This window comes from Colletotrichum jinshuiense, chromosome 8 (assembly GCF_051148585.1).
Source record: "Colletotrichum jinshuiense chromosome 8, complete sequence".
Taxonomy (NCBI): domain Eukaryota; kingdom Fungi; phylum Ascomycota; class Sordariomycetes; order Glomerellales; family Glomerellaceae; genus Colletotrichum; species Colletotrichum jinshuiense.
In genome coordinates, this window is record NC_139315.1 from 3984792 (window position 1) to 3999987 (window position 15196).

At 62.5% G+C, this 15196-nt stretch overlaps 5 protein-coding genes across 5 annotated transcripts; 3 read left to right on the forward strand and 2 right to left on the reverse strand.

Moving 5' to 3' along the window:
* Nucleotides 1–1698: 1698 nt before the first annotated feature.
* Nucleotides 1699–2138, forward strand: EsH8_VIII_001060 (uncharacterized protein; the record flags this gene model as incomplete). Its single annotated transcript, XM_083270102.1, has 3 exons — nucleotides 1699–1789; nucleotides 1918–2017; nucleotides 2108–2138. The coding sequence occupies 3 exons, from the start codon at nucleotides 1699–1701 to the stop codon at nucleotides 2136–2138; spliced, it is 222 nt and encodes a 73-aa protein (XP_083129870.1).
* A 2598-nt stretch (nucleotides 2139–4736) lies between these two features.
* EsH8_VIII_001061 (uncharacterized protein) lies at nucleotides 4737–9347 on the forward strand (the record flags this gene model as incomplete). The annotated part of the gene is made up of 2 exons (XM_083270103.1): nucleotides 4737–8105; nucleotides 8175–9347. The coding sequence occupies 2 exons, from the start codon at nucleotides 4737–4739 to the stop codon at nucleotides 9345–9347; spliced, it is 4542 nt and encodes a 1513-aa protein (XP_083129871.1).
* Nucleotides 9348–10696: 1349 nt separating this feature from the next.
* Nucleotides 10697–12339, forward strand: EsH8_VIII_001062 (DUF1479 domain-containing protein; the record flags this gene model as incomplete). Its single annotated transcript, XM_083270104.1, has 2 exons — nucleotides 10697–11162; nucleotides 11300–12339. 2 exons carry the CDS (start codon nucleotides 10697–10699, stop codon nucleotides 12337–12339), a joined length of 1506 nt encoding a protein of 501 aa, XP_083129872.1.
* A 560-nt stretch (nucleotides 12340–12899) lies between these two features.
* On the reverse strand, nucleotides 12900–13673 carry EsH8_VIII_001063 (S-adenosyl-L-methionine-dependent methyltransferase; the record flags this gene model as incomplete). Its single annotated transcript, XM_083270105.1, has 2 exons — nucleotides 12900–13358; nucleotides 13473–13673. 2 exons carry the CDS (start codon nucleotides 13671–13673, stop codon nucleotides 12900–12902), a joined length of 660 nt encoding a protein of 219 aa, XP_083129873.1.
* A 952-nt stretch (nucleotides 13674–14625) lies between these two features.
* EsH8_VIII_001064 (DUF1993 domain-containing protein) lies at nucleotides 14626–15183 on the reverse strand (the record flags this gene model as incomplete). The annotated part of the gene is made up of 1 exon (XM_083270106.1): nucleotides 14626–15183. One exon carries the CDS (start codon nucleotides 15181–15183, stop codon nucleotides 14626–14628), a length of 558 nt encoding a protein of 185 aa, XP_083129874.1.
* Between the last annotated feature and the right edge of the window lie 13 nt (nucleotides 15184–15196).

The window sequence follows — 15196 nt, forward strand, 5'->3', positions numbered from 1 at the left end:
GTGGGAACACCGTCGTCGTCCGTGCCATGTTTCCGCGCGTGTTTTGCAGCGATTAGATGCTTTTTTATATATATTTTTATATAATGCGTGTGAACCCGGTAGGCTTCGCTGGACGGGACGGATGGGACTTCCCTGTCCCTCAATGAGACGCAAAGCTACGCGGTTATCCGCAATATCAGACGGCGTCCCCAGTCCCGGCCGTGGGTGTTTGCTTGCCTTTTGCCCCGGATGCGGAACCGAACGTCGGCCGTCGCCCGCGTGAACCGTTGCACCCTGTTACCCCCCATCCCCATTGAAACAAGCCGTTCCTGGTCTACACGACTTCACAAGAGACTACAAGAGACACCAAATCCCGTATCCCATTCATCGCCAATTGTCGTCACATGTCGGCTCCCGCCCCATGCACCTCGCGAACCCGCCCCCTGGGTCCCCAACCAACAAAGAAAGGCGAGGGGAGGGGGGCCTCAGATCCCCACGATCGCGGTCCAGCCCATTCGACGGGCTGGGCCCCGGTCGAGGTAGGGAGGGAGGGAGGGCTGTGTGCCGTTCAGCTGGGGAGGGGGGTTAGGAGGGACAGAGGCACAGAAACACAGAGAGGGGAGGACCCCGACCAGCCGGGCCAACCGCCGGCGCGCACGCTTCGCCGCGTTGGGCGATGGGCCAGCCCGCCCAGTGGCCGGTGGCCCCCTGGCCTGTTGGCTCCCTCCCAAGCCATGCGTGCGCTGCTGCTGCTGCTACTGTTACGGATCTCTGGGGGCCGTATGCTGCTGTCTCGTCCAGCTTTTCAAGGGTCTGGTTCAAACAAATCATGCGCACGTCTCCCCGGGCGCGGGCGCGGGCGCAACGAGGCTAGTAGCGCGACCCCCCTTTCCTTGGCATTTGTGCGTGATTCCCTCTTTTTTCATTGTATTTTCATTATCACGGAGGAGTCTTGGCTTGAGAGGGAAAGCCAAGTAGCATTGGCGTTGGCGTTGGCATTGACACATTGGCACATTTGGCACATTGGCACATTGGCAAACACGCGCCTTGTCGAACCTTGATGCCCCCCCACCGCCCTGGCCGATGGAGGGGTGGACGGGACGACAAGAAACCTACCGGGCCAACGGTCTCTTCCCTCTTTTCTTCTTCCTCCTCGTCCGCCCTAGCCCCCCTCCCCTCTGTAACGAGAAGCTTGTTTGCCTCCCTAGCGGAGCTTGTACTGGGCCCCGGCCTGCGTCGAGTTGTGGAGCGTCTGACCGTGAAAACTCGTCCCTTTGGCAGCTTCATCTGGCTGCGAGTGAATGCGAGTGCAAAGTGCCGGGACGTGCCAGAGGCGGTGACGTAGCCGTCTTATCTCCATCCCCTCCCATCCCCCCCGTCTGAAACTGGGAATTTGCGGGTTGTAGGGGGGGGTAAGCGCCGTCACGCGCAGCAAGAGGGATTAATTTGGGGGGAAGGTTTTCGATGGGGTGGGAGAGGTGGTAGCGGGGAGGGGGGAGGGATGATAATTAAGGGTCTGGCTGGCTGCTGCGGTCGATGGCGCGAGGCTTGGGAGGCTTAGCTCTGGTGGGTGGTCGTGGGAGAGGAAGCATGTATATAAGGTTGATTGACCCCCCCCTCCTCGGACAAGTGATCATCTCCATCAACCCGCATCCGATAAACGACGAAAAAAAAAAAGACAAATTCTTTTAATCCCCCGAACCACACATACCAACCATAATGGATTACCTCAAGAAGTTCGCCGGCGGCAGCAGCAGCAGCCACTCTGCCGGCCAGCCCGCCGGCCAGAAGCAGGACCCCGTCGACAAGAGTGAGTGAAGCCGGAATGCCTCGCACCTCGACATGCCACCCCAGACATGTACGGTTGCTGGTTGACGAGAACCCCTCCCCCTGCTTTCCGGTAAACAGAATGGCTGACATGCTCCCGCTCTGCCACAGTCTTCGACAAGGTCTCCAAGAAGGCTGGCCACGACTTCTCCCCCAGCCAGGACGAGAAGATCACCGACGCCGGGCGCAAGCTGTACGAGAAGTTCACCGGGTATGTTTTGCCTCCCTCCCTCACCGCACGCGTGTGCAGATACTCCGTACGGGACGCCGGCTAATGCAATTAATTTCGTCGCGTGTGCAGAAAGAAGGTCAGCTCCAAGATCTCCAACTAGATGCGTCCCTCCGACGCCATTCCGGATATGGGTTATTTTCTTTGACGGGTCATGAGGATACGGGAATTGGGATTCGGGAATGATGAGCGTTTTATGTGATACCACAGTATCTATCTACCCAGATATAATGAATCAACTTGTTCAACTTTGGCTCAGATGCCGTTGGCCCCTCGCCGTGGGTGCCAAGCAGTGAAGAAGACGTGCAGGCGCGCCGGTCCCAGGCTGTTGGGTGGGAATGAATGGCTGGCACGTGGAGGGAGTGGAAGCGGTGGCAGCTGGGACATGGTCGCCGGATAGGCTACCCGGAGGGACTGTCTCGATCGATAGTCGGCATTAGTCACCGCTCGACCCTCCCCAGAGGCCCGGGAGGTATTATGTAATCACGGCATCACATCAAGACTCCGGCGGCGGTAGCGGGCGCAAGATGCGAGACCGCAGCCAGAAGTCATCTGCACGGCGGAGTGGGATATGGGACGAGGTGAGTGGCCGTGGATGGCCGCGGATGGCCATGGGGATGAATCAAGTTTCGATGTCGATCTCACGTTGGCCAGAGTTGTCACATCGGGCCAACAGCACCCGTTGATAGACACGACCCCCCGGCTCCATTGGACGGTGATCGTACCAGTAAGAGAACCCCGAGAGTTGATGGTTCCTGATGGTGGAGGGCGGTCGTGCGTGCGGGCGTCTTCTCCTCGCGGCATGTGGCGGTGGCATGTCATTGGCGATGCATTCGACGCGACGGTTGGCCGGCGTCGCGATTGAGTTTGAGCGATGGACGGGCAGCGATATCAGCTGCTGAATAAGGTATTCCTTGGGCGGTCGGGTGGCATGCAAAACTGGCAGGCAGCTGGCGTCTCCGTATGCCTGCCTGGCACCTTCCTCCTTCTGGGCCTTCTCCTCCTCTTCTTTCTTCCCCTCCTCCTTCCTCTTGTTTCTCCTTCCTCCCCTTCTCTCGGCGAGCAAAATGATGGTCGGGCAATGGAAGGAAGAGGGAAGGAGAGGTGGAGAGTGGAGAGTGGAGAGGAGGAAGGAGAGGAAAGAGAGGGACAGACGAAAGGAGAAAGAGGTGGATCGGGCCCGGCCCCACACCGCCAATTGCGTGCAGCGCGCCGTTTGCGGCAGGAAGGAGAAGGGGAAGGAGGCACGAGGATGCTGTGTGACGGGCAGATCAGGGGAAAGCACACCTCGAAAGGTGTTTATCTGTGCCTGCCCCGCGGCCCAATCGAGTATCCGCCATTGGCCCAAGGTTTTTCCGGGTGCGCCACGCCCCGAACCGGCCGACCTGGCTGGCAGCCGGCCATCTTCACGAGTGCCTCTCCTGGACGAACGATCAGCCTGTGGCTGGTTTGCCTATGTTTGTGTTTGTCTGTGTTTGTGTGCGTAGAGTCGCTGGCTGAATTGGCCCTCCACTCTGCAGCCTCAACTCGCCCCAACCCAGTCGGGTGTCACAGCAACCAATACAAGATACAGGGGTCGAGGAGGATCATCAATCGTGGTCTGGGCTTTTTTGGTGGCTCCGAGGTCCCTGACGAGGCATGTTTAGTGGTTGGAGCCACGACGGGCACAGGGGCGACGGCCACTGCTGCACGGCGGGACCCAGGCTCGCACTCCATCAGAAAGCAAAGGAGAGGGACCCCGACCGACACAGAAACCGGAGCTGCAAAAAAAAACAAAAAACAAAAAAACCAGCGACGGAGCTCACTGAGGTGTCGTGTCCAATCCAATCCTGTCCTGTCGAGTCAAGCCGTGTGGTGTCGTGTCGTTTCTTGTAATTAGTGAGTGACCTGACATTCGAGGGACCGAGCGCCGTATCCCCCCAATATCCCCATTGAGCTGCAGACTCGTGTCACATCGCATTCCACCCATCCATTGCCGGGGAGCGACAACCGAGTGCTTTGGACATCCAGATACAGATACGGACACACGACGCACACAACGCACACACATATCACACATCTCACACACTTGTATCTTGTACCCTTTTTTTTTCTCCCTCTCCTTTGCATTCCTTGCCTCGGTCCCCGAGCCCACTCCCCCCAGCCAACTAACTCCCCCCAGCCAGCCCAGCCCAGACCACCAGGTCGCATTCGAGAGACGAAAGAAGCAAGGAAGCAAGGTACGTGCTCTCTCTCCCACGGCGGCATCCGCATCCGCAACCCGCACTGGCATTGGCGCTGCTCCGTGCGACACGTCGCCGTCGCTGTCGCTTGCTGCTGCCGCTGCATCCAAATACACCACAGACTCTGTCCCGAAAAAGTCTGACGTCTCTTAGCTGCAGGGCCCTTGTCTACTCCTTTTCTGTCCTACCTCCCCGGCTCAATTCAACCATCTGCCCGGATAATTCGTAATATCAACCACGACCAGCCCGCGACACTTTGAGCTCTCCGACTGCCCGACTCGAGCGTCATCGCCCCGAAAGGAAGAAAGTAATAAGAAGAAGAAGAAAAAAAAAGAATAAAAAAAAGAGAGGATACAGACGCAGGGGGATCAAAAACAAACTTGCCTCCGTCCTCTCGAGGACCGACAACGGCTAGACAAAGAATCGGGGGCCCTAAACCAGCCGAATGCATCCCCCGAACCGCGCAGCCACAATCCACCATGGAACATGACGACGGCCGGCCTACGAGCCACCCCAACGACGACGACGCCCGTCCAACCACGGCTCGCCGGGTCGACGAAGACGACGACGATACCACCTCGCGCCTCCCCCCTTCGGAACCTACCCCCGCCGACGACTCCTCAACCACCCCGACCAAGCTCCGCCCCGACGAGCATGATCACCACCCCGACCCCAAGACCCCTTCCCACATCACCGTAACCGACGCCGATCACCCCAACGACTCCATGCTGCCTCCCCCGCGTCCGCAGACCTCCGCCGTCCCCGACAGCAGCTTCGTCGAGGGCGCCACCTTTGACGACTCCCGCCACGGCGACTCCCTGGCCGAGTCCGCCGTGCGTGCCCACCTCCAGGACGTCGAGTCCAGCTTCGTCTCGCGCCTCTCTCCGATCCCCACCATATCCCACGAGGGCACCGACGACACCTACCTCTTCGATGGCGCCGGCTCTGCGAGATCCCCTGCCCCGCCCGGCCGCCGCCTCCCTGCGAGTCCCAGCCCCAGCCCCAAACCGAGGTTCGACGCGAGCCATCTGGAACAGTCGCCGATGAACGAACTCCCCGAGCTGACGCCCCAGGACTCCGCCTCCGTCGACGTCTCCAACACGACCTCCTCCCTCGAGCACATGTCCTCGTCCCCTGCCGCCGCCGCCGCCGCCCGAACCATCTCCCGAGCCCTGTCCAGCGCCAGCAACCGTACCGACAGGCAATCCCAGGGCCCGGGCCCGGCCGAGGAGCCCTACGAAGAAGAAGAGCAGCCGCCCCTGTCCCCCGCCGAGTCCATTGGCGAGGCGGCGTCCGCGACCCTGCGCAGCAGACGGTCCGACAGCAGTCTCCGCGGTGGATCCGTCGATGCCGGCAGCACCCCGGGCCACTCCCTGCGCTTCGGCACCCGCCCCAAGTACCTGCGGAGCCGCGGCGCCAGCCAACGATCCTCCGTCTCCTCCTTCATCACCAACCCCGACTCCCACGACGACCTCGAGACCGACGGCACCGTCAACCTGGACCCCGACTTCGCCCTGCAGTCCGGCGGCGCCGCCCACACCCCGAGCATGCCCCGCAGCCTCAGCAGCATCCTGTCGCGCTCCGTGAGCATCGGCAGCATGGCCTCGGCCATGGACGACCCGGACCCGCTGCCCGGCCAGCTCGAGACCCTCGAGGAGGTCGAGGGCGGCATGTCGCCGCGGCGGCCCATCCGCAACGAGGACCTCCTCGCCACGCCGAAGCCGTCCAAGGAGAACCTCACCGCGCCCACCGACACCGTCATCGCGCGCCACGTTAGGAACGTGCAGGTGCCAGAGTCGCTGGCCAAGGAGTACAGGACCAAGAGCGGCTTCGTGACGCCCCGCAAGCCCTCGGACGTGCCGCTCGGCGCCTCCACGCGTTCGGGCAAGAACCTGACGCTCAAGGAGCAGAGCAGCACCATCGAGCGCCTGTCCAAGGAGAACTTCGACCTGAAGCTCAAGGTCATGTTCCTCAGCGACCGCCTCGACAAGCTGTCCGAGGAGGGCGTCAAGGAGATGATCTCGGAGAACGTGGAGCTCAAGACGAGCGTCGCTGTCATCCAGCGCGACAACAAGGCGCTGCGCAGGAGGGTCAAGGAGCTGGAGAAGCAGCTCAGGGACGACCAGGACCGGCCCGGGACGGCGCGCAGCGGCGGCTCCTCCAACGAGAGCTCCTCGGAGCAGGACGCCCAGGACCGCGAGGAGGAGCTCATGTACCTGCGCGAGCGCGTCGAGGAGTACATCACCGAGATCGAGAGGCTCCGCAACGACAGCATGGCCAAGGAGGCGGAGAAGCGCAAGCTGAGCGAGGTGGTTCGGTCGCTGGGCGAGAGGACGAGCGGCAACCTCGGCAGCCAGGAGGAGGCGGACGTCTGGAAGGACCTCCTCGAGCAGGAGACGGCGCGGCGCGAGCAGTCCGACGAGGACAACCGCAAGCTGCGCGACGAGCTGTTCCGCATCAAGCAGGAGATGAGCAGCGGGCACGGCGGCCTGCACCACACGACCAACATCTACAACATCACCAAGAAGCAGAGGCAGACGTCGCCGACCCGCCCGCTGTCCGGCCTCTCGGGAGACCTCGAGACGAACGGCGGCTTCAGCGCCGCGAGCACCCTGGTCGACGAGCTGCGCAGGGAGAGCGAGCAGCTGCGGCACGAGAACGCGGAGCTGCGGCGCGAGGTCGGGGCCCAGACGTCCATGCTCACGTCGAGGAACCGCGAGAAGGAGCGCCTGTACCAGGAGATCGAGGACCTCAAGATGGCACAGCGCCGGGGGGGGCCCGCGCCGTCGACGGTGGACTCGCTCCTGGAGCGCTCGGCGTCCCGCGCCGGCGCGCACCACAGGTCCATGTCGCGGGTGAGCGCCAGCAGGACGCAGATGACCGAGGTCGACGAGCTGGAGCGCGAGGAGCTCGAGAACAAGCTGGCCGAGACGCGCGACAAGATCAGCGAGATCAAGCTGCAGAACCAGGAGCTCCAGCGCGAGCTCGAAGGGTGCATGGCGGACTTTGAGACGGCGGTCGAGAGCAAGAGGCAGGCGGAGGAGATCGCGGTGAACCTCCAGGAAGACCTCGACAACGCCATGAACGACCTCGTGGCGCTGCAGGCCGAGAGGGACGAGGCGCTCAGGGAGCAGGCCGACATGGAGATGGAGTTCGAGTCGCTGCGGAAGGAGGCCCAGGAGGAGATCGACGCGCTCGAGGGCGAGGCCGACCAGCGGAACGACGACATACAGCGGCTCCAGCTCGAGCTCACCGACAGGACGGAGAACTTTGACGCGCTGCAGGAGGAGATGCGCAGGATGAGCGAGGCGCTGGTGGGGCTGGAGGACGAGCAGGCGGCGAAGATCCGCAGGATACAGCAGCTGGAGCAGGAGCTCAAGGACGCCAACAAGGAGTCGGAGGAGCTCGAGTCCAAGCTGCTCGAGTCCAACGACAAGGCGCAGCGCCTCAGCGTGCAGCAGGAGTCCAGCCAGGGCGAGATCGCGTTCCTGCGCGAGGAGCAGGAGGGCGACAAGATCCGCATCGGCGACCTCGAGGCGGCCCTCGCCAACACCGAGCAGAGCCTGCGCGACGAGCGCGACCGGGTCAAGGAGCTCGAGCAGCGCCTCGCCACCGAGCGCCGGCAGCACGAGATGGTGTCCAACCAGGAGAAGGAGGAGGTGCAGCAGTTCGTCAACGAGCTCAACCGCGAGATGTCGGCGGCCAAGGACGAGGCCCGGAGGTTGCGTAAGAGCCTCACCTCCCGCGAAGTCGAGGCCACCGAGTGGAAGGAGCGGCTCATGGAGCTGGAGAACAATCTCAGAGAGGCACTGGGCGATCTTAACGGGACGCGGTCCAGCCTGCTCAAGGTAAGCGATTTCTTTTTTCTTCTTACTCGATTTCTTTTCTTGTTTGTTCGTCCGCTAACGTGAAACCAGTCGATTGCCAAGCTCCAGCGCGAGCTCGAGAACACGGTCCGCGAGCTGGACTCGACCAAGGCGTCGCTCCTGGAGAAGGACCGCATCATGAAGCAGCGCGATGCGTTGCTCGAGTCCCACGGCCTCGAGTCTCGCAAGCTCGCGAGCGAGCTGGAGAAGGAGAGGCACGCACATTCCACGACGAGGAACCAGTACGAGACGTTCCAGAAGACGCACCTGCACGTGTCGAGAACCGTCAGCACGCAGGACCTGCGCATCTCGGAGCTCGAGACGACGCGCGCGCAGGACAAGAAGAAGATATCCCAACTCGAGGTGACGTTCAAGGACCAGCTCACGGAGCGCAACAACCTGCTGCTGGTGCTGTGGACGCGGCTGTCGGCCCTCTGCGGCACCGACTGGGCGCACGACAACAGCCTCATCAACGGCCGCGCCCTGCCGTCCCTGGAGGCGGTCGCCACGATGCTGCCCGGCTTCAGCAAGAACCTCTTGTTCGCGGTCAAGACGATCGAGACGATGGTGGGGGGGTTCTCGTCCCGCATCAAGAGCGTGGAGCGAGACCTGGAGCGCGAGTACCAGAACCTCGAGAGCAACCTGGAGTCGCGCACGAAGAAGCTGGAGCGGCTGGAGACCATCATCCGCAACAGCATGGCGTCCGGGACGCTGGGGACGTACGAGCAGGCCAGGATGTCGCGCCTGGAGGACGCCTACCGGCAGCTCAAGGTGGAGAACGCGACGTTGCGGACAGCGCAGGACGTTAGGAGCCGGGCCGCGTACTCGGCAACCAACGATCCCAGCGCGGCCGTCGCCGACCCCGCCAGCGGCAGCCCATCGCCGTCGGTCCCCACGGGGCCGCGCGAGCGCGAACGGAAGCCGCGCAAGAGCGAGCGGCCGTCCACAATCCCGCGCAGCACCTCGAGCCACGCGGTGTCGACGCCGGGGTCCATCAACCACAACCCGTTCGAGACGATGCAGACGGACAGGGACCCGACGGACAACCGATGGATCTACAAGCTGCGCGACCTCGAGAACAAGCTCAAGCTGGAGCGCGAGGGCCGCTCGCAGGACCGTAACGTGGCAAGGCAGCGGCTGGGCGGGCTCGAGACGGAGAACCGCGACCTGAAGAGCGAGGTGGCGCGCATACGAAGGACAAACGGGCAAGTGGGGGACAGCTGAGCGAAGTCGTGAGGTTCTGAGGTTTTCACCTGTATCATTTCACCGTGTGTATCAGCTAGAGCTGGAAACAGGGCGGATGGCCCTTGTTTTTTTGTTTTTTTTTTGTCCTTTTTTCTTCATCGTATTCAAGCATTTTTGTAACGTCAGCGACGGAAGGACGGCCTTGGCCGGGAAAATACGGAGGAGTTTGCGGACAGGCCGCCTTTTGGGTATGATAGTCTAATACCGAAGCCCCTGGCGTTGTTTACGGCACTTTGTGAGCACGAGCAGTTGATGACCAGGTTGTAGTCTTTGCTGCTGATGATGATGATGCAGATACTGCAGATACTACTGATGCTGCTGATGATGATGCCGGCGTTGTTTCCAACCTACGGCGCCGCTGTTACTACGGCTACTTGCCAGAAAGATTTCGAGCCTTGGTGCCGGTAGTCTCTTTTGGTCAACGTCGCATCCCGTCCCCCCGCGCCGCCGGGAACAAAATGCCCTGCATCAAACCCGGCAGCCCGGGCCAACCAACGGCCTAGTGCGGCGATCGCCTCCCCCTCGGACTTCCCTCCGACAGCTTCGCCGCCCCCCACCAGAGACTTGCCCATTTGCCCCGCGGCCATTCGGCCATGCCAGATTGGAACGAAGTCCCCACCACGAACCGCACAACACCCCCCCGGTAGTTTCGGGGTGCATATCATCATGTGCGTTTTTCCAAGAATACTTACCCTTCCCTTCTCTGGGGCGAGCGGGGCCGCGTGCCCCTCCCCGCGTTTGTGGCGTTGGAGGGGGGGGAGGTTTGGGAGAATGAGGCCGGGTCGTTGTGCGCGGGACTGCAGTTTGCTCGTCGGGCTTCTGCGTTGGGAAAGGCCGCCGCCGCCGCTGTCGCCGTGGTGTGCGGCGCTTGGTTGTAGTGTACGCTCTGCTTTGCCATGGCCTACCCCTGCTCGCCTTTTCACTTCCGGGGATGACGGTATAAGAGGTCGTCGGGAACTTTGATTTTCTTGCTGGTGTTTTCTTTTTAATAACAGGGCACTTAGCACCGTCTGAGCCTTTTGAGAGTATCCCCCGGCCTTGAAACGTTATTCTCGGGCTTCTTTTAAGTGTCTTGGCGTGAGCAGCAGTGTCCATCTATTACCGCTGGCCTCGGCCTCTTGTCATTTTTATTCCCAACAATTTGTTTGTACGAGCAGCGTCGCACATAATCCGAGAGCGTGTTACACGGCGGCAAGACATCGAGCCTGATACCCGTGGAATTCACTCGTTGATTCCCAAGAGTTCACATCACTTACACCCTCCATTCGTCTATACATACACAACACACTACGCCAACAACAAGAGTGTCATCCACAACGAAACCAAAAATGTCCCGCCTTCTCACACTCTCCCGCGGCAGGGCGCCGGCCCTCCCCCTCCGGCTCCCCCAGCGCCGCACCGTCATGGGCGCGGCGGCGGCGGCACACGCGCCCAAGAAGGAGGGCGACATCTCGTCCGTCTTCGTCTCGCTCTCGGGGGCCGCGCGCGAGCCGCTGCCGGACCGGTTCCGCACGCTCAAACAAGAGCTGGTGGCCGGGCACGAGGACGCCGTCGTCCGGTCGTGGGGCCGGCTGCTGCGGGCGCTGCGGGCCGAGAACGAGGCCGTCGAGCGCGGCGGGCCGGGCGTCATCCCCAGCGTCGAGTTCGGCGACCTCGAGGCCGACGTGGCGCGGCTCAAGGGCGAGATCCGCAAGCGTGGCGCCGCCGTCGTGCGCGGCGTCGTTGACGAGAAGGAGGCGAGGAGCTACAAGGAGGAGGTGGAGGAGTACGTGCGCAAGAACCCCTCGACAAAAGGTTAGTCCCGTCAGCCCCTTTTGATCTTATTTTCCTTTTTTATTTTCATTTTACTTTTGTTTATATTCTTGCATCTTGTGTTTTATATGTTTCTCGTGAAGCAGCTATGAACGTTCTTGCTCGCTAACACCCCCAAGCGTTCCCGGCGAACGACCCCCAGGTCTACGAGCTGTACTGGTCCCTGCCGCAGCTCAAGGCGCGCTCGCACCCCAACATGCTCAAGACGCAGTCGGTGCTCATGGGCGGGCTCTGGAACAAGTCGCCCTCGGCGGCCATCTCGCTGCAGCCGCTGACGTACGCGGACCGGCTGCGCATCCGGCAGCCGGGCGACGCGACGTTCGCGCTCGGGCCGCACATCGACGGCGGGTCGGTGGAGCGGTGGGAGCGCGAGGGGTACGGGCGGGCCGGCACGTACGACGCCGTGTTCCGCGGCGAGTGGGAGCGGTACGACCCGTGGGACGTCAGCGCGCGCGTCGACGCCGTGCAGGACCTGTACAACGGCGCCGGCGCCTGCAGCATGTTCCGCATGTTCCAGGGGTGGCTGAGCATGAGCGAGTGCGGGCCGCGCGAGGGCACGCTGCTGGTCAACCCGCTCGTGCAGCTGTCGACGGCCTACTTTCTGCTGCGGCCCTTCTTCCGGCCGCTGCGCGAGGCCGCGGGCCCCGGGGAGGACGCGGAGGTGCTCCTGCGCGAGGACAACTGGGCCTTCACGGGCGGCGAGGGCATGACGAGCGAGCTGCAGGGCGCCACGCCGGGCCACGGGCAGGAGCTGAGCGAGGCGCTGCACCCGCACCTGCGGCTGGGCGAGACCATGGTCCACGTGCCGCGCATCCGGCCGGGCGACTTCGTCGTGTGGCACGCGGACCTGATCCACGCCGTCGACAAGGTGCACGAGGGGCGCGGCGACTCGAGCGTCATGTACATCCCCGTGTGCCCGGCGACGGACCTCAACGTGGCGTACCTGGCGCGGCAGAGGGAGGCGTTCCTGGCGGGGCTGCCGGGCCCGGACTTCCCCGGCGGCAAGGGGGAGAGCGAGCACGTCGGCCGGCCCGGGGAGAGGGCCGTCGCCGGGGTCGAGGCGAGGAGGGCGATGGGCCTGGAGAAGCTGGTGGTGGCCGGGGAGGGGCACGGGGAGCGGGCCCTGGTCGAGAGGGCGAACCGGATGCTGGGGTTCTAAGGGGTCTGAGGGGGGACTTGAAAGTAGCGAGGTATCGGTAGCAGAGGATGATAAAATGAGGGGAACCGGGAAGAAACATGGCACCGCCGCGAGCGGGCTGGTAGCTAGCTGTACGAGATTGGAGTCGAACCGAAAATGCAAAACATGTCAAACCAAGCGTCTGCCGATGAGGGGGTTTTCTCGCCAACTGAGACCAGCAGAAGGGACGCAGCGGGTAGGGGGTTCTCCCTCGATCGAGTTACGGCCGGGGTGGATCACGAACGAGCATCGAGCACGTTCCGAGGGAAGCCGAGACATTCACACATTGCCGGCGCGTTCAAACTGTGGGCTTTGGCTGGGCTGAGCTGAGCTGAGCCAACCTGCGTGCCATGGCTCGCCCGGCGTGAGACTCGGGAAATGAGTCCTTCCCATACACCCGGTCAGCTGAGCAAAATAGAAGAAGAAAGAAAAATACGCAAAACCCCTAAACACCTCCCTTGCCATTGTTTTGTCTATCCCCGTCGTTCGTCCGTCTAACCGACACCCCCCTCCCCCGATGACCACACAGCGCCACCCATCCATCACGCGCCGTCCGCCCCCTTCTTCTTCCGCAGCACGAACCCGTAGTAGTCAAAGGAGCTCTCCCCGCCCGACAGCACGTCCATCTCCAGGTCCCAGAGCCCCTCGCCGTTGAGCAGCGGGCGCATGAAGTGGGGCTGGCGGTAGGTGATGTACAGGAAGACGCCGTCGTCCTTGAGGGCGCGGTGGACCTCGCGCAGGTAGCGGCCCGTGTTGTCGCGGACGTCGGCGGGCGGCGACCACGGGCTGCCGTGGATCATGGCGTCCATGGTGCCCTTGTCGAAGGCGACGTCGATGGACGCCGTGGGCGCGGCGTCGGGCATGTCGCGCACGTCGGCCCACTTCCACTCGATGCCGCCCACCTCGGCGTGCCGCGCGGCCATGAGGTCGACGACGACGGTCGCGAAGTCCAGGCAGACCTGGTTCTTGTAGCCGCGCTCCGAGAGGTCGGCGGGGATTGTCTGGGCATGTCAGTGCGTGGCTTCGTCGGGGAGGGCGGGGCGAGGAGGGGATGGGGTATGAGGACGAGTTGCGGGTGAGAGACGGGGTATGAGGGTGGGCGGGCGAGGGCGTACACTGTCACCGGAGCCGAGGTGCATGATCCGCGGCGCCGTCTCCGGGCTCCGCTGTGAGAAGAGGTGCCTCTGGAAGTAGGGCTCCAGGGCGGCAAAGGTGCGGAACCACTCGTGCGTCGGGTTCGAGCCGTCCGACTTGGTGTACCGCTCGTTCCAGAACTCGGGCGTGGCGAGGGCCTCGGCCTCGCTGAGGTCCGACATTGTGTGCGCGTGCGCGTGCGCGAGTGTGTGGGTGACTTGAGGGATGGACGTGAGAGGCGAGTGAGTGAGTGAGAGTGGCGAGTAAGATGAGTGAGTCTGTGAGTTGCGCGGCCTGCAGTGAGTGAGTGTCTTGAGCGCTGAAGGGTGCTGCGTGCTGCTCGGCCGGTGCTTGGAGGGGTTCGAAAAAAAAGATTGCAGAATGGGCGCGGCGCGGCGCGGTGAGCGTTGGTGGGGGCGGGGCATCGGCGTCGGCGTTTAATTACCGTAGTACGGACTGCTCCTTGAAAAATGGCGAATTGGGCCCTCTGATTGGGCGGAGCGGGGTGCAAAGCATATTATTCATCAAAAATATTTCCACAGCTCATTACCCCTCCAAAGTGAGGGGTTCGCTGCGTCGGTCAGTGGGTGAGCCGTCACCTACGGCCTCCTCGTTCACGGATCACGGAGCTGCAAAGGGTACGGCCCAGGAGCACAATGACCTCGTAAGGCGACCCATTAGCCGGCAAGCTTCAGGTTCTCCAATATCGTTGTTTAATGGCTCTTGGTGACAAACTCGGCCGTCGACGCCACGCTCACCCCGAATCATAAATAGTGGTGGCCGGCGTGGTTGAGCGAGACTCCTCGCGTCGTACCGCGCCTTGGCCTTCAATGACGTGCATCTCAATCCACTCCTAGCATCGAGGACCTGGCATTCAAAGCATAGCAATCGTATGCGGACCTGTCTTTAGCACATATTATTCCAAGCGCAGCATCGCACCGATGCCAAACCCTCACGCTTATCACATCACGGACAGAGGTAACACGACGTAAAAGGACGCTTGCTTCATTTCAATGCATTATCGATTTTGTGTATCCGTTCCAATGGTCCATCCTCAGAGTCCGTCCTCTGGGCGTCATCCTGTGACGATGTGTTTCCTCCGCTCGCCCGCTCCGTCCCGTCGCTCCTCCCCGCTTACTGCTGCTGCTGCTTCTCGTGGGCCTCGACGAAGGGGCCCATGAAGGGGGTGAGGTAGTCGCCCTTGCCGAGCTGGACGCCCTTGGCGCGCATGATGCTGTAGGCCGTCTGGATGTGGAAGAAGAAGTTGGGCAGGCCGTAGGCGACGAGGTAGTCGCGGGCCTTGATCTGCATCTCGCCCTTGCCGAATCCGAGGCCGAGGGGCACGAGGGCGTCGGTGCGGTCCTCAAAGGTCTTGCGGTCGGCGGCCTTGACGACCGAGAGGGCGTGCTCGACGCGCTTGCGCAGGTCGGCGATGGTCTTGAAGTCCTTGTCCAGCGCCTCGGGCTCGGTGCCCTGGACGCGGGCGACGATCTTGAACGCGCAGTCGGTGGCGATGAAGAACTGCACGGGGAACGGGAGCATGTCCTCGGCCAGCTTCCACTGGAGGATGTCGGCCGAGTCGAACGACTTCTCGGCGGCGTACTCCTCGGCCTTGGTGAGGAGGTTGAGCAGGGTGTTGAGGCCGGCGAGGAGGAGGGGCACGGAGCCGTCGTAGATGGAGTAGGTGGACATGGCTGCGGTTGTG